Here is a 17,090-nt window from a genome sequence, read left to right as displayed (position 1 = left end):
AGCCCTGAACACGTACCTTTCATTCAAAGAGAGTGAAGCACATGCTAACAAAGCACAGATTAATGGATGTTTTATGCATCCACAGAACAAGTCCGGCTTAGCACTATACAAATCAAAAGCGGCAGCCAGACAGAGTGCCTGCCCACCTTGGTCGCCCTGACAATAAGTCTGAGTGGGTAAAAAGCACTCTAGCTCTCTCTAAGAGCGTTAGCTGGTGAAAATGTCAGAGCGGGTCAGGAGGAAACTGAACAGCTTATTATGATCTGACCTTGGAATGGGAGAGTGAGCGGAAGGCAGGAGGCGGCATCGATGCTATTCATTTAGGCTTCCTTCTACATAAGTTGGGGCACTTGCATCACTTCCTGTGCAAGTTGTTTCAAGGCTGACTGTCCGTCGTCATCATTGCCCATAACTATGCACGTCTCCATGGCAACGATGACAGTCATTGACAATGCAGATCAGCATTTATCAGCATCTGATGTGCCCACTGTTTCCCTTTATTGCAGCTTCCAATCTTTTCATGAGACTCGCTGACAGTTTTTCAAGGAAATATGCAGGGATACTTTTCCACAACTCCAAAGTTCTGTCTTAGAAGTTGGTTGCATTTGTCTCCGAGTAATCCCAAACACATTCTGTGATGCTGGATTCTGGGCTGGCCAGTCTACTGTTCTGAGAACACCAGTCGGTTCTTTGTTTGATCTCCAAATTTTCTTCTTTGTTGTCTATCTCCTTTTCTCAGGAAGGGCTTCTTGACAGCTACACATTCATAGCATTCACACACTGGAAGGATGGACAGAAACACTTGTGGATTTTTTCAGAGCTGAAGTAAGAGTGGAACTTGATTTTCTCCTCTCTCTCAAAGATGAAAGCCGATGGTAACAGGTTTGGTGGTACCACGCATCCTTCTGTTTCTGACTCTCTGGAGGACTCCATTTCCCAGAATCCCCTGAGAGAACACGACCTGATACCCACACTTCCTAAATCTACCTCACTGGATTACTGATTCTGTTCACTTGGTCTATGTATCATATGACCTAGTTAGGATAGTTTATAAGCCTTTAGACTTTAGACTGTGAGGTTTTGCTTCTGTTCTGAGCTACTGAGCAGCCTTTTCTGTGTGTTTATTCTATTCCACTACTGACTTTGCTACTCTGTTTTTTGACTTTGCCTTTTTCACCTTGTCCCTTTTGGATTTGTTTGCCTGATCTTGTTTGATATATTTGTTTATTTTTGCATCTTGAGTCTTGGCTCCTCTCAAGGTTTCTTCCTCTTGCTCTGAGGGAGTTTTCCTTGCCACTGTCGCCACTGGCGATGCTCACGGGGGGCACGGACCCGAACTTTTTTCTGCTTTACAACAATGTCTGTTGTAAAAAGTGCTATGTAAATAAAGTTTGACTTGATTTGACTTCTTTTGTTGGATTTGACCTTGGCCTGTTTTTTGACAACAACTTTGGATAACAAACTGATAAGTCAAATTCTTTTACTCTTTTTATCTGCAAGCACCTAATTGATTCTGTCCTGTTCCAGGTGGTCATGAATGGTTGTTTTGACTAGAGTCTCTGATTTTGCAAAGTGCTAGTTTAATTTGTTCTTCATTTTTGTTGTTTTTCAGTTTTTAACATAATTTGAAAATGTCTGTTACTCTTTACATTGTCTGTAAATTTCATTAAAAACTGACTAAAAGAAGTGACCTAAAATGACTTGGAAAAAAAGTCTGGTTCTATTGACTTGCATTAAAAGTAAAGTGGGTTTTCCCTTTTCCTGTAAAGTTACCATTTTGGAAATATGAGGTTTTCTTCTGACAACAGCGATATGTTTCATTCAAAATACAGTATGTTAGAGTTATGCCATGAGGTTGCCAAATGGACAAGGCTATTTGGGAAAAGAAATCATGCCAAAAAATCACTCTATGTTGTCCGCTTTTGCCAAAAACAAACTTTCCCAGCTTAGTTGGCATTTTTATTTTTTTTGTGACAACAGTCACCTAGAAGCACAACCCTATTGCACTTTTGTTGTTATGGAGGGGAATGACAGGGTAGAATATTTCAGGCTAAACTGGCTGCCAAACCCCCTGTTATCGATGTCATGACAGATGCCATAATGTTTGATGTCATGACATTTTATGTCACATGCTCATTTTTGCTATGTGCTCCAGTCAGACGTCACAATATCAAACATTATGGCGTCTGTCATGACAACTGCTAGTAATGTCAGTGTTATATTACTGAACAGATCATAACAGCATATGACATCTGCCATGATATGTTCATGGGAATGTTATGTAGTAGGCATCAGTTAAAGTGTTACCTGGAAATGCCATTAAAAACTTCTCTGAAAACAACAAATCATACATACATACGTACATCATCTAAACTGCTTACCCTTCTGGGTCACGGTGGGGTGCTGGAGCCTATCCCAGCTGTCATTAGGCGGAAGGCAGGATACACCCTGGACAGGTCACCAGTCCATCACAGGGCAACAACAAATCAATGTTGGATAAAAGTAAAATTTACCATTTAGACCAGTGGTTCCAGTCCTTGCACTACTCTGCACAGTTTTATGCATTCCTTACCCTTACAAATTAATTTTAAAGCTATTCATAAGTTGGATCAGGTATGATGGAGGAAGGGAATGCATGAAACCATGCATGGCATTGTGTCCTCAAGACTGAAGCTGAAACCCAAGTTCTAAATCCTGGTCCTGAAGTATACCTTTCCCACATATTCCATTTTCCTTGCTTTACTACAAATCTTTCAATTACCTACCCATTTTTGAACTGAAGTAGGTGTAACAGGGGAAAAAATGAAGGATACTGCAGCCCCAGTGTTGAGAACCTCTGCTTTAGACTGCCAGCACTTGGCTTCTGGAGGCCACAGCACGTAGCTCCTCAGGTTGCAGTTTAATAGGAGGTTTGTTCAGGGACTTAATTAGCGGCAGACGTTTTTGAAGAGGCTAAGCGCCTTCGAGCACCGGTCAAATAAACAGAACACCTAGAACAACTCTGCCAATTACCACAGCTCAAATGAGGACACTCGTCCTTGGCTTCTTCGGGACTCGTTCGTGTCCACTGTTTACTTATTCAGGGTTAACGAAGCAGATGACCACTCATCCAGAACCTTTGGCGTTTGACTTTCATGAACGAAAAAAGGCCCAAAAGGTTGTAGCACAATGGGTCAGTAGAATATCTGCCAAATTTGCCTACCAAAAACATCCCATCTCTTGGCTTCCGTTTCTAGCCCTGGGAAAAGAAGCAGCCATCACCACGGCAACCTGCCCGTAATGAACTTCTGCAAAGTGCCAGTTTTAATTAGCAGGGAAGGGACCTCAGACAATTCTCAGGCTATGACAGAGCTGTCATTGTTAGCATGACTAAGCGCTCCAAGCAAGAGACAGAGTCCCAAAGAGAAATAATAATAATTAGATGGAGATAAAGAAAGAGAAAGAGAGAGCATGACAGAGAGAAGGAGAGAGAGAAACCAGTAGGACTGACTGACAGATTGTTCCAGAAGGACCACTCTCTTAGAAAATGAAACAAGGAAAACCCCATCAGTTCAAAAACCAGTGAGCCAGAGCTTGGCTCCATTTCTCCAGCGTCCTACCTGCAGTGCTTGTGAGGACCACTTAGGGTTTCAATGACGAAGCACTCCCCATCGTTCAGGCAGTAGGCCAGGTCCTTCTCCTGACAGGGCTTGAAGTGCTCCGATTTTAAAGGTGGGAGGGTAGGAGCCGCTACAAGACAAAGACAGGGCAAAGAAGATGGTTAGTGCTGAATATGTTCATCATGTAATCAAGATGTTGCAAACAGAGCTTCGGTTTTACAGTCCTGGACTAGGAGCACCACTGCCCTGCCTTAAGGCACCCAATTACACTCAGGAAAGGCACCACTGTAATATAAATAATTATGTATCCCTGTCTTTGAGCCAGTATAGTAAAGTGTGTCACAGTTTTATACAGCATTCCATGTTGAATTCTGAGAAAACATTTACAGTAAAGGCAGATTATACAGTATCAAACACCTTATTTAACGGCTACTGTATTATTATCGTGAACGTATTGTAATAATAAGTCATAACATTGCAAATGATCAATGTTACTGTCAAACTAGGTACTAAAAGAAGCAACACAGGACCATCATCTTCAATCCAATTTAATTTTGTTTTCCAGTTTTCCAGTTTTCCATTAATTAAATGTTAAAAAAGCTGAGCTGCATTGATATCTATGAATTGGTATAAATACAAGTATTGAATAAGTGGTAAAATTAGGTAACATGAGCATGTCTAACAGCATGCTAGAATAACTTTCACTGTACATAAAGTGTGGGATATTCAAATGAGTTTATAGAAATGTTATTTTTTTTAAATATGTCATTATATAGCAGAATTTGATATAGAAACTTTACAATTATCTTTTTTCTTTGTAAGAATCTGATTACCACTGCTACAATAATGCTAATCTTAACTAGCAAAAGGAGTCTCTACAGAATTTGCAGTGTCATGTTTGCACCAAGCTAACGGTGGTGTACATTCACTTTCCTACACTGAGTTTAATACTATATAGATTGAGCTTAAACAACATGTAAGACATGCATGTAGCGTATTTCTACTTTGTATATTGCAGTTTTTTTGGTAAATCCTTCAGTAAAGACTTCAATTTAAAGCCTCACTGTGAATGTTATTAGAGGAGACTGTTAGCAAGTTTGCCTTTGAAAGAGCAATCTGTATTTTGGAAAAGCTTTAATGAAACAATTAGCATTTTGGCAAAAGTATATAAGATGCAATTCTATGTGTAATTTTAAAAATACAGTTTTAAATATTTAATATCCTAATATGTGTGAGCATATATATAGGATTCAGACATATACACAAAATGCCTTTAACATTAAAAATTAAACTTGGTTAGTTTTTACACATTTTGTTAAAATTTGAGATCATTTGATGGAGAATTGACAAATGTTATTAGACTACGAAATTATGTCAATTATTTTGGGACACCCTGTATTTTATCATCATATATGCAAAGGTTTGGGCACCCTGGTCAAATTACTTTTTTTGTTGATTTTCTAAGTGAAACACATCATCAAACACATTTATTCACATTTTAATTCCCAATTGGATTTTGCTGAACTTAGCATATTAAAAAAATGCCATGTGCAAAACTTATATGTCAAATGTAGCAAATACGTAGAAATAGTTCCCTAAAATTAGCAGAAAAAAATGATTACAAAATATTAATCATATTACAAAATTAGAAAATTAGAACACTTAGAAAATCAACAAAAAAAATCAAAACAATGGTATCTTGGCAAGAAAAAACATCTTCATTCTAGTTCATTCTCTCATCATAGGATTGTTGTTAGATTATTCCGCCTGTTTCTACTTCTTGTAGAGATGTTGTTACTTCTTTTAAGTTATTTTATCTAGAGAAATTGAATAGCAAATTGCTTGAAACAAGCAAAATCATCTTAAATCTAATGAATATATCTAATATTTCTCATCATAAGATTGTTTTTAGATTATTCAGCCTATTATAGATGTTTTTTTTCCTTGTTTTAAGTAATTTTATTTAGAGAAATTGAACAGCAAATTACTTAAAACCAAACAAAATTATATGCCAATGCAAGACAAGTACACTATATAAAATTACTTAAAACAAGTACAAAATAACTAGTTCAGTAAAACTTACAATACTCATAACTTTTTCAAAATGAGAAATACTAGATACAATGTCAACATTTAAGATTATTTCACTTGCGAAAAAGTTTGCAGACACATCCTTCATCCTTTATTTTGTACATCCAAAAACTCAACTATGAAAAATTATCCCAGGCTTGTTGTCCCAGCAAACACTCCTCCTGACCCGGCTGGCACCTTCACCAGGGCAATAACCTAAATGCTTTGCCATTACTCCGAGCAGAAGCTGTCATTAGGCCTGGCTGAGGCAGTGCTATAACGTAGTGTGTAACGTTAATACAATGCGCCGGGTGTTTGCTTTTCTGCTGATCCGTGACTGCAGGAAGATGGATGAGGGAGAGGGATAATCGCTCTCTCTGGCCTAATGAGATTAATATAGGAAGCAGTCCACTGTTTGGGAATAAGACTCCATCATGATGAATAGAAGCAGGCCTCGCATTTGCCAAAGCCGGAACTCTGCTCTTTCTACTCTCCCGACAGCACACACACTCCAGAGATGATCTGTCAGCACGGCGATTGTAAAACGTGTCTTATGAAGTTCTGAAAGTGCACAGATGAATCAAATGACTGTCAGTTTGCCGCAGTTCAAATGTTGAGTGATGTATATTGAATATGCTGAGAGGTTATTCAAGCACTGAATATGCAAACAAATGTGTAGCTGCTTTACCATTCAAATGTTTGGGATCACTTGTCATTAGAGTACTGACCGATCTGATGTCAGGTATCAGTATTGGGCCAATATCTGCTGATATCTGAGGGGGAAATTGATTTAGCATCTGAAATAGCACTATTTGAAAGTGTTTGAGTAGTTTGAGCATGATAGTCTGTTTTTAGTTCATTTACAGGGAAGTGGTAAAAAAAAATACTCACTTTAAATGAGGAATTCCATCAATTCACTTTTAAATCACTGCATAATTCAGTTGTTGAGATGTGAACAAAGTCATTCAGAGTGGTTTGATGTGAAATGGTCCATTGTAGGAGAATAATTTACAGTGGGGGTAAAATTCACCGATCAGGCATAACATTATGACCACCTCCTTGTTTCTATGCTCATTGTCCATTTTATCAGCTCCACTTACTATATAGGTGTAATTGTAGTTCCACAATTACAGACTGTAGTCCATCTGTTTCTCTGCATACTTTGTTAGCCCCCTTTTGCCCTGTTCTTCAGTGGTCAACAGCAGTGCTGCTGGAGTTTTTAAACACCTCAGTGTCACTGCTGGACTGAGAATAGTCCACCAACCAAAAATATCCAGCCAACAGCGTCCTGTGGGCAGCGTTCTGTGACCACTGTTGAAGGACTACAGGATGACCAACACAAACTGTGCAGCAGCAGATGAGCTATCGTTTCTGACTTTACATCTACAAGGTGGACTGACAAGGTAGGAGTGTCTAATAGAGTGGACACAGCACTGCTGTGTCTGATCTAGTCATACCAGCACAACACACACTAACACACCACCACCACATCAGTGTTACTGCAGTGCTGAGAATGATCCACCACCCAAATAGTACCTGCTCTGTGAGGGTCCATGGGGGTCCTGACCACTGAAGAACAGGGTAAAAGGGGGCTAAATTGTAGAACTACAAAGTGCACCTATATAGTAAGTGGAGCTGATAAAATGGACAATGAGCGTAGAAACAAGGAGGTGGTCATAATGTTATGCCTGATCAGTGTATTTACAACTCAAACATCCCCATTCTATTTACTATCTAAACAACCAGTGAACTTACAAGTGTCTTCTGAATTTTAATATTGATAGTGGTTCAGTAACAGTAAATCTGAAATAAATACGTTTTCTTTGGGGACTACAAAGACGTAAAAAACAATTGGGCCTCAAAGCTATTATGAAACAATATCTAAGGCCTCAGGTGGCGTATTCAGAACTGTTTCACATAACTTTCTTTGAGAGAGCTGTTAGAAGCATCATACACTTGAGATGTCTTTTTCCTATCACCACCACTGTGAACAATTTCTTCACCTTAACAACTGACTGATGCAGAAACTTTAGTTTAGTTTAGTAATTTTAATGAGAAAATATGGGATCAGTACCAGCTGATACTCAAAATTTCAGTATTCAGTATCAGTATTTTCATTAGAAAAGAAAAAGGTAACATGCAAGTTCTGCTTGTTATACATATCCATCCATCCATCCATCCATCCATCCATCATCTAAACCGCTTATCCTTCTGGGTCGCGGTGGGGTGCTGGAGCCTATCCCAGCTGTCATTGGGCGGAAGGCAGGATACACCCTGGACAGGTCTTGTTATACATATAATTTTGTTAATTTCTATAAAGAGGAACTTATACATTACACAGCTGTAATAAGACAGACTTAGTCAGATGCATGCAGGTAAAATAAGGAGAAGAGGCTTTAGTAGTTTGTCCAAAATCTGCAATCAAGGTCAAAAAACAGATGAAGGTCCGATCCAAAATGAGCCAACGATAAACAAACATAGCAATAATAAGTACAGGCAACCACAATCCAAACAGAGCACAGGTAAAAGGCAAAGTCGAAAATACAAACGATGAGTCAGATACACAAACAATAAACCAGAACAGGGACAAGAACCCTCAGTAGCTCTAGGAAAGGCAATACCTTGCAACTAACCTAGCCTTAAACCCAGGCTTTTATACTAACTAAAACAAGTCACATAGTAAAGGAAACAGGTAAGGAGTATTAATAGTCAAGGGAAGCTAATCTCTGATAGGTGCAGCTCGGTGACATTGACATCACATATTCAACCGGAGAGTTCTGGGAATTGTAGTCCTGAGAGTCTAGGCTGAAGAGATGCATAAAAACAGTATTATAACCTATACACCAAAAGGTATTTTACATATTTGAAGCACAAGAAGATATTCATTAGCATGGAGTGGATGGGCAGGTCATAATATACCCTCACTGGTCATATTATTAGAAACCACTCACTTGTAGCTTCACCTTGCGAGAGTACCATGCTGATGCATAATTTGTGTTATCAGTACTCTAGCCCTTCATTGAAAACTGTACTTACTACTGTACTATATTAAACCAAGACCAAAAATCCATAGTAGGTTGAAATTTACACCAAAAAAGCAATCTACAATTTATTGATAAGAAAAAAGCTAATTGTCTGATCTCATCTAACATTATTAGCCCAGTCACAGTGCAATTTCTTTCACCTCATACATGTTTTTTAAGAGTTAGTTAGCTAATGTGTGATAAATTCACTAAATGATGGTGAATATACTAATATATAATATTGTTATTCATAAGCTCTTCTCCTTGATGCATCCTATGTGCTATGGCTACACTTTGTACTTTCCAGTGTGTGGTAATCTTTATATGGCCACAGTAGCCTTTCTACACTTCCTTCCTTGGATGAAACAATAAGAACATCTCACCAAAATGTAAGATCCAGGCTCTATACTGCTCCCTAGTTGTCATGTTTCTTAAATATGAGAATGAATAATTAAGGAGGGGCTAAAATCAAATCAAATATTCTAATTTATTATAAGTTCTATTTTTACCTTCCATGACAACTGTGCACCACTGTTCATGGTCGTATACAGCCACACCAGCACCACTACACTAGCATGCCATTACTACACTACCATGCTGTGTTGAAAATGGTCCACAGCCCAAAAAACATCTCATTAACAGCAGTCCTGTGGTCAGAAACTGATGAGGCAGAGGATGGGTGACCGAAAGTGTGAAAACCTACAACACTGTCATACAACACACCAGCTTCCCATCCTCTGAATAACTCCATCACTCATTCATTTCCCACTGATGGTTCTGATAATGTCTCAACTGCCAGTCATCTCCTCCACTGACACCTTCATTAGCAGCCACAGAGTAATCAGCTCCTCCAGCCGGTGCCGGATAAAAGCAGACCATTAAAGCAGCACTGGCCTCAAGCACTCTCATGGATCTTGGCCTTGCAATGCCGCTTCTATCTTGGTTTTCTGCTGGAGGCTGAGGCTGGGAAAGCGACGGGTCTGGGATGAGATTCCCATGGGCCGTTCTTCGGAAGTCACGCTCCTCCCTACGCCCTGCGGCCTGGCTGATAGTCAAGGTCACCACAAATCGATCAGGACAGGAATGCCAGATGACAGTCGAGGACAGAAAATGAGGGCATGCTTTTAAACATGTAATAAGCATCCACTGAATTGTATTCAGCTGATGATAATGTGCATTCTAGGTCGACTAGGTTTTGAAAAACTTTTAACAGGTCACTAGCAATTTCCTGCCGTAAAACAAAGGACTGAATCACTCCTTTCATTCTACTGACCATTCAGTGCCACTAGCCCTTTCATCAGCTGATTGGCCTGGGGCCAGTCACAACTGAACAGAACTCAATGCCATGAATCTCAGAATACTGCAATGCCTTATTTGGAGTGTTATTGTCATAACTGCATGGGAAATTAAGAGCAATTAAAATGAAATGAAACTTGCTTTTGGCCTAAACAGCAATAATTCATATTTTTGTGACCATTTTCCAAACTTTATCTCTTAGAAATGAACTGTTGTTTTGGTTACTGTAAGTTTAAAACTGATATATGCAAATATTCTGGTAACACTTTCTATGAATGTCACCTTTGTAAGCATCTATAAACACATTTATAACATGTTATAATGTATTCATAAGGCATTATAAACATGGTTATAAATATTTATAAAAAAGAATTACACTGAATTACACTTTATAGCCATGTTTATTATGCATTATGAATTGTTAATATAATGCATTATAAATAGTGTTAATAACATGTTATAATGTCAGTGCCAAAGAAGTCAGTCCCAGCTTGGAGAGCGTAAAGTAAAGACAAATACCAAGCTAACGGTGGTGAACATTCACTTTCCCACATTGGGTAAAACACTGATGGCAGCTCTAGTTAAAACTCTGACATTTGAAGCCTGTAATGTGCTTTACTGTGAATGTTTTAGTGTTTCAGTAAATCCTTCAGTAAATACTTCAGCTTGAAGCCTCACTCTGAACACTGGAGGAGGCTTTAGTACAGTACGCTTCACTTTACTTAGAGCGGACAAATACGACTTATGAGCTCTTATAACTTGTTATGATCAGTACTTATAATGTATTATGTTAACAATTCATAATGCATAACAAACATGGCTATAACACGATGCATTTTTATAAATATTTATAGCTATGTTTATAATGTCTTTTGAATGCATTATAACATGTTATGAGTGTGTTTATAGATGCTTACAAAGGTGACATTCATAAAAAGTGTTACCAATATTCTCTCTTCTCGTTGAGGCACAATATAGGGCAGCCATTCACAAAGCATTCTGGGATAAAGTGCATATAAACCACCTGTTATGACTGAAAGCCTTAAGGATAAATACAAGATAAACCAGTTCTGCACCACTTCCACATAAATAGGCAGGGTTCAACTGCTGTAGGCTGATGGATTATGATGAATATTGTATTGTGATCTTGTTGACAATACCCAGTTTCTTGTTGTTGTTGTTGCTCATGTATTTTGAATGTGGAAATAGGTCCAAACAGGTGTTTTTATTATTTCAAACCCATATAGTTTTAACACAGTTTTCTCTCTAATGTAGTCATGACCAATTCCACCTGCTAGTTAGGCCTCCCCCTGTCACATAAGATAAGGGCTTCCTCAGAGTCATATGAAGTGCCACCACATCTTTTTGAACCCCTGCTAACACCATCTGCTAACTCTGTTACATCAGCTTATAACAGACGCCCACATTGGCTTGCATCATGCTTGGTGGAGGAGACAGAGGGTCATCCTACCCACCCAGAGAGAGAGATGACTGTCATACCAGAAATGACCTTTCCTCTGATTGGCTGCCCTGTATTGTGCCACATTTAAAAAGCAGTGTGTGCAGCTTAACATACTCTTAACAGAATGACATGGTTAAAGCTGCACTATGTCAAATTGTCAGTTTAAATTGGAAAAGGTAGCCTTCCTCAGTCAGAAGGGAAAAAAAACACACACACACACTAAAAGACAGTGTGTCCATTGCTGCAAGTCACACTATAAAACCTGAAATAATAATTTGAATGTCAGAAGTTTTTTGGACCACATCATATGTCTTCACATATTGATATCACATGCACAAACTCAAAAAACATCGGCTTGACGTTTAGCTCTCAAATGGAAAAATCACCATTATAATTCATTAAGATATAATGACAGTAGTAGATAATTCACTCACACCCTCAGAAGACACGTCCTTCACCAAGTCTTGAATGAGTTCTCTTTGAAATCTCTTTCAATCGTCTGATTCATCTGCTCAGCAAAGGGGTCTAAATCACATCCCATGATGCCAAATGCTTTTCTGCACAATGAATGCAATTAAACATGCCCACCAGAGAGGTCTCTGAATCCCCAAAATGTACTCATCAGATTTAATGATAAATAAAAGTTCTTCCACTTCAATAACACTACTACAAACTGCCTGCAGGAGCAACACACCTTATCGCTTCCACATGAATGGGCAGAGCTAAATAACTGCAGGCTGAATGGTTGTGACATCACAACAATGGCCTCTTTTCCACTGCAGGGCCAAATGCTTCTGAGCACAGTTCAACATGGTTAGGTAACCATACTCGGGGGCCACAGAACTGTGAAGTAGGATGATGTAACGATGTAGCTATTCGCTGATTGGTTCTATGCTTATGCCAGTATTGTGCCGCAGCAACCTGCTGCGTTATTTCAAACTATAAAACAATCAAGTAAGTTTAGGCAAATAAATGAAAGCAGTGCACGATTTTAAAACCCATAATTCGATAAGGTCAAAGCTTCAATCTAACACCAAAATGAAATGGCACTGATAACCAGGAGAGAGTAACTGGTAAGTGTTAGCTTAGCTAGGATGCTGCCAACTCTGCTTACCATAGAACAGGCTCAATTCTGACTAACAAAAGCTTTACTGACACGAATTTAGATAATAATGACTCAATACTGAGGAGGCGAAGTCGAGCGGCTGTTGTTAGAGGGACAGAAAGCCTCTGAAATTAAACCTGCCAGCTCCTCTCTCATAGTTTACTTAGTTGGCTGAAAAGATCCAGACACTGACTAACTTGTGCTCTGCTATCACAAATATAGATGGTAAAAGTTGGAGTGACAGACAGAATCAAATGTGTTTTGCGGTGGGTGGTGTGTGCATGGCCATTAGCCTGTTAGCAGTTAGCCACTCATTTTTGTAGTTTTCTTGGGTATTTCTTGGGAGTCTACAGTATTTTGAAATTGTATCATTTCCATATAGCACATCAAACTCTCATTTCCAAAAAGCTAAGAAAATTTTGTTTTCCATTATATTGTTAGGCAACAGAACCTAAGAGGCAGTGTGTAATCACAAATTTACAGTGATAGGGCCAGTGAGAAGACGGGTACGCCACTCGGGAGCTTATTATGGGCCTTTTCAGCCCCAGTGCAAAGGCAGCCATATAAGCCCAGAGAAACAATGCACACATCTCAATCCATCTGTGATGCACTCAGAAGCTGAACTGGGACCAAGTCCTTTGCATGACACACAAAAAAAGCACTTATGTGAAAAATAGCTGTTACAGCTCAAAACACAAACACGAACACAACCAATAGGTAGACAGTAAAGCTGTCCTTAAAGACAAGCCAATCTCGAAGAAATACCATGTTCCATCCTTAGACAGCCACTCTACTGGTACCAATATTGCCTCGTCCTCTCTGTAGCGAGAGCGGAGAGGCCAATAGACATGTCAGACAGTGTGTGTGTATGGGGGTAGAGAAGAGCTTCTATTTCCCCCGGCGCTGAGTGATCTAATAAAGACAGCGGCTCTTCTTCTGCCTTCATATATCCACCCAATCGAAAGCCGCTGAATCATCCCTACTGATATTGGCCTGGCAGGTAGGCTGCCACTAGGAGGGCCACCATGGTGTAGGAAGTGTGTGATTGTAAGGCAGAGCGCACTCCATCAGTTCTATATTATATTGTCGTCAGTGCTAGCTGCTAGCATGCAGAGAAATAAAAGCAGTCGATAGCATGCATGCAGGTAGAATTGCTACACCGGGGGCCCAAGCACAGTATTTATTCTGAGGGGTGTCGTAGCTCATGCAGTCACACAAAGCCCTCTAACCGTCTTTCTGGATTTATCGAGATGGCACACAGGGGCAGTGAGACTTGAATAATGCTTTCAGAAGCAGGATTAAAGTGAAATGATTGATGCAGAAAGAGAGTAGAGCAACACTAGCTTGAGAACTTGCAATATGCTTGACACGAGATTAAAAAAATCAACGATGTACTCTCCAGATCATGTTAAAATAGTTAAAGTGACCGTTAAGAAAACCCAATTTTTTTCCCCTAATAAAGTTGATATGTTTACAAAGTTTGCTTCATTAAGTTGACCTTAAAATCTTCTTATTACTATTATTCTACAATAAAAAAATAAAAAGTTTCTGTCCCATGCACAGTACACACAGGCTCACACACTGGCAGCCTAATGCAAGGTAGCATTTAAGAATTTAAGGTGGCAGTGGATTTAAGATATCAGTAAATCTAAGGTGGCAGGCAGTTAATTTAAGGTGGCAGTGGATTTAAGGTGGTACCATCAACAGTCTACCACCATTTTAGTGTTTTATTTTATTGTAATTAGCTTGTTTTTTCAAGGCAACTTATCGTTCATTTATCAGCTTTCCCTTTCTGGTTAGTTTTACGCTAGAGCTAGCATGCCAGGTACATCCTGAGGTCTGTGAGTTTGATTGGGAACATTTAAGGTTGGGAACATCCTAGATTGTCTTTCAATGTTTTATTCATTTTTCCGAAAACCTGCTTCATTCCTAAACACCATAAACAGATAACTCTGATTTGGCATAAAAGGAAATTGTGCATGTTGTGATTTTTGTGGCTTTTCTGTGCTGTAGATTTCCCATCCTGTGAAACAAGACACATTTACAGGTTCGTCCTGCTTTGCTATGTTTCCCCTCATCCATCAAGCTTCTCTTTCTTTCTCCTGGGGGTCCAAGCATCCCACCCTGAGAGTTGAAATGACAACCTTGCATCGCTTTGGTAGTGGTTGATCTGTCAAACAACATGCTCTGGAGACCCAGCGCACTGCCGCATGATGACAATAATGATGCCAACGGTTGCTGCATAAAAATCCCATCTTGTAGAAAGAATAAATGATTTATCTCGAGTCACTGCATTCCTTTTTAAATGTAAAGGCCAGCGCTGGTGTAGACGCCGTCCCGCCTACAGGAGGTGGAACATTTTCTCCCCTGTTTGTTTCTAGTAGGCCTGTGGCTCCCTGGAGTCTCATAGAATTCGCATCCAAATGTCACCTTTTTAGTGAGTATGTGTGTATATGTAAGTCGTTGTGTGTGTGTGTGTGAGTGTGTGTGTGTGTGTGTGTGTGTGTGAGTGTGTGTGTGTGTGTGAATAGTCTGTCTGCAATATGCAGGAAGAGACGCAGACTGCGGGGACGTTAGTAGTCTAGAGAGGGAGGAGTTCTGGCCTCTGGCTCACTTGCAATCACACATGCACACATACACACACTCAGAGCGAGCGGAGGCTGTGGGCGTGGAGCTTCCTCTGAGGCCGCCGACGCTGCTGCATTGCAGATGTGATGAACAACGGAGACGAGTGACAGAAGAAACACATAGATCAGACGACACACACCAGCCTCTCGTACATAGGAAAGGAATAAACATGTTTTCATTACAGTAACGTTGCAGTACTTGAGTCCAGTTTCGGTCTTGTCTTGGTCTCGACCTCATTTGGATTCGGTCTTGTCTTGTTGTAGGGATAAGGTGGATTCAGAATTTGGTGAGACCAGCCGAGTGTGATGCCTCTGTCTGAGATAACTGGAAGCTATCTTATATTTAGGCTTAGCTATTATTGTAAAATTATTATTGTAAAAGAATAAACAGAATAAAACAGTCTTTTCTCCAGATCAGCGGTGTCCAAACTTTTGCAACAAATGTCCACAAAAGCTTCAGCGTTTTTTTTCTTCTGACTCGCTTAATGAGGAGGCTGATTTGGCAGCTACCGAGTGCTGGATGTCAGGCTGAAGAGAGGAAGGCTAAGGAGTTCTGGCTCAATTTGACAGGTTTTGATACACATTCACTGTGTTTAGTGTCTGAGTGATGGTGTGAATTGCTGGGATACAAAGCTTCATTTGAAAGGACCCCCGAGTACACAGCACAGAGCTGTAGTTTTCAGTTCCCATGTTGGTGGAAGCCCAGAGCTGTGTATTCACTGATGTATTCCCTTCATTTTGGTTATGCTTACACTGAAAATATAAATAGAACAAGCTAGAATTTTGCCAGAACAATCAATGACCTCAACAATATTACGTAGTGTAATGAAGTTTTGCTTTAAAAGAAAGTGCAGGACCCTCAGGCTTAAAACCACTGTTGTACATGTTTAAATTAAATACATTAGTTGAGGAAATAATTGATCTTTCCAGGATGGCTTAACTGTATTACTTGTGGGTTTCAAAATTCAAACATCCCCTGAGAGCAGATCAGAATGTTATCTTTATGTTTTCATTTCATAATAAAAATAATAGTTTATTTTCAGTTGACTTTGGGGGCTGTTTCTGAATCTTTTACACTCTCAGAATAAAAGGTAATGACATGCTAGCCAATGTAAGCTTCTGTTAGCTGATGTAACAGAAAAGCAGGTGTTCTCTTTCAAGCGTGTTGAGCTGCCCAGTGATGTTGCAGTAGTTTAAAAAAGATACAGAGGCACCAGTATCATTTTTTTTTCTACAGCAAACAGGTTTTGGGCAGTGGGATGCTGACATTGTTGCTACTGAGTTTGAATTGGTTTGACTGGTTGAGTTCTGGCCAGCTCATTGGTTCATGCTCAGTGATGAGCCATGTCATAAACTTACATGAGGCGCTGTTAGAACAAAGTCCAATAACTTGAGTGTAAAAGTGCTTAAAAAACATCAGTGTTGAAATATATGTTATGCTTATCTGTATACATGTATAAATTGTCTTTATAAAAAATCATTAAGCATTTATAAACTATAAATCTGTACAAAAGCCCAATACGAACCCATTCATTTTGGACTCACTCAGTATTGACAAACACAGAATACATTACTGAGTGTCAGTTATCATTGCTACAATTTGGTGCCACTTGTCTTGAAGGAAACACATGCTAGCCCTTACCTGCTCCTGGGTAGCATCATGTGAAGCACTGCAAAAAATGGTTTATTAGCAAGTAGAGTTGTATTAAGTCTAGTCGACATCAAATATTCCTCATTTTAAGATTGTTGTAAGCTTATAATAAGATTATTTAACCTATTTCTTTACATTTTTTACTTGTTCTGAGTCATTTTATTAAGTAAAACTATCTCACTATATTGGAAGATAATTTTGCTTATTTTAAGAAATAAGCATAAAGCATTATATAAAGCATTTTGAACCATATAATA

At 39.3% G+C, this 17,090-nt stretch overlaps 1 protein-coding gene across 1 annotated transcript in view; it reads right to left on the bottom strand.

Annotated features, from left to right (window-relative positions):
• Positions 1 to 17,090, bottom strand: part of LOC118810959 (pro-neuregulin-3, membrane-bound isoform) — a 526,122-nt gene that overhangs the window by 195,303 nt on the left and 313,729 nt on the right. Inside the window, 1 exon segment of the mRNA XM_036575126.1 lies at positions 3,600 to 3,729. Within this exon segment, the coding sequence (XP_036431019.1) occupies positions 3,600 to 3,729 (130 nt within the window).

Source organism: Colossoma macropomum, unplaced genomic scaffold (genome assembly GCF_904425465.1).
Source record: "Colossoma macropomum unplaced genomic scaffold, Colossoma_macropomum, whole genome shotgun sequence".
Classification (NCBI taxonomy): Eukaryota; Metazoa; Chordata; class Actinopteri; order Characiformes; family Serrasalmidae; genus Colossoma; species Colossoma macropomum.
Note: the sequence above shows the minus strand (reverse complement) of the source record. Positions and strands in the feature narration are given on the sequence as shown.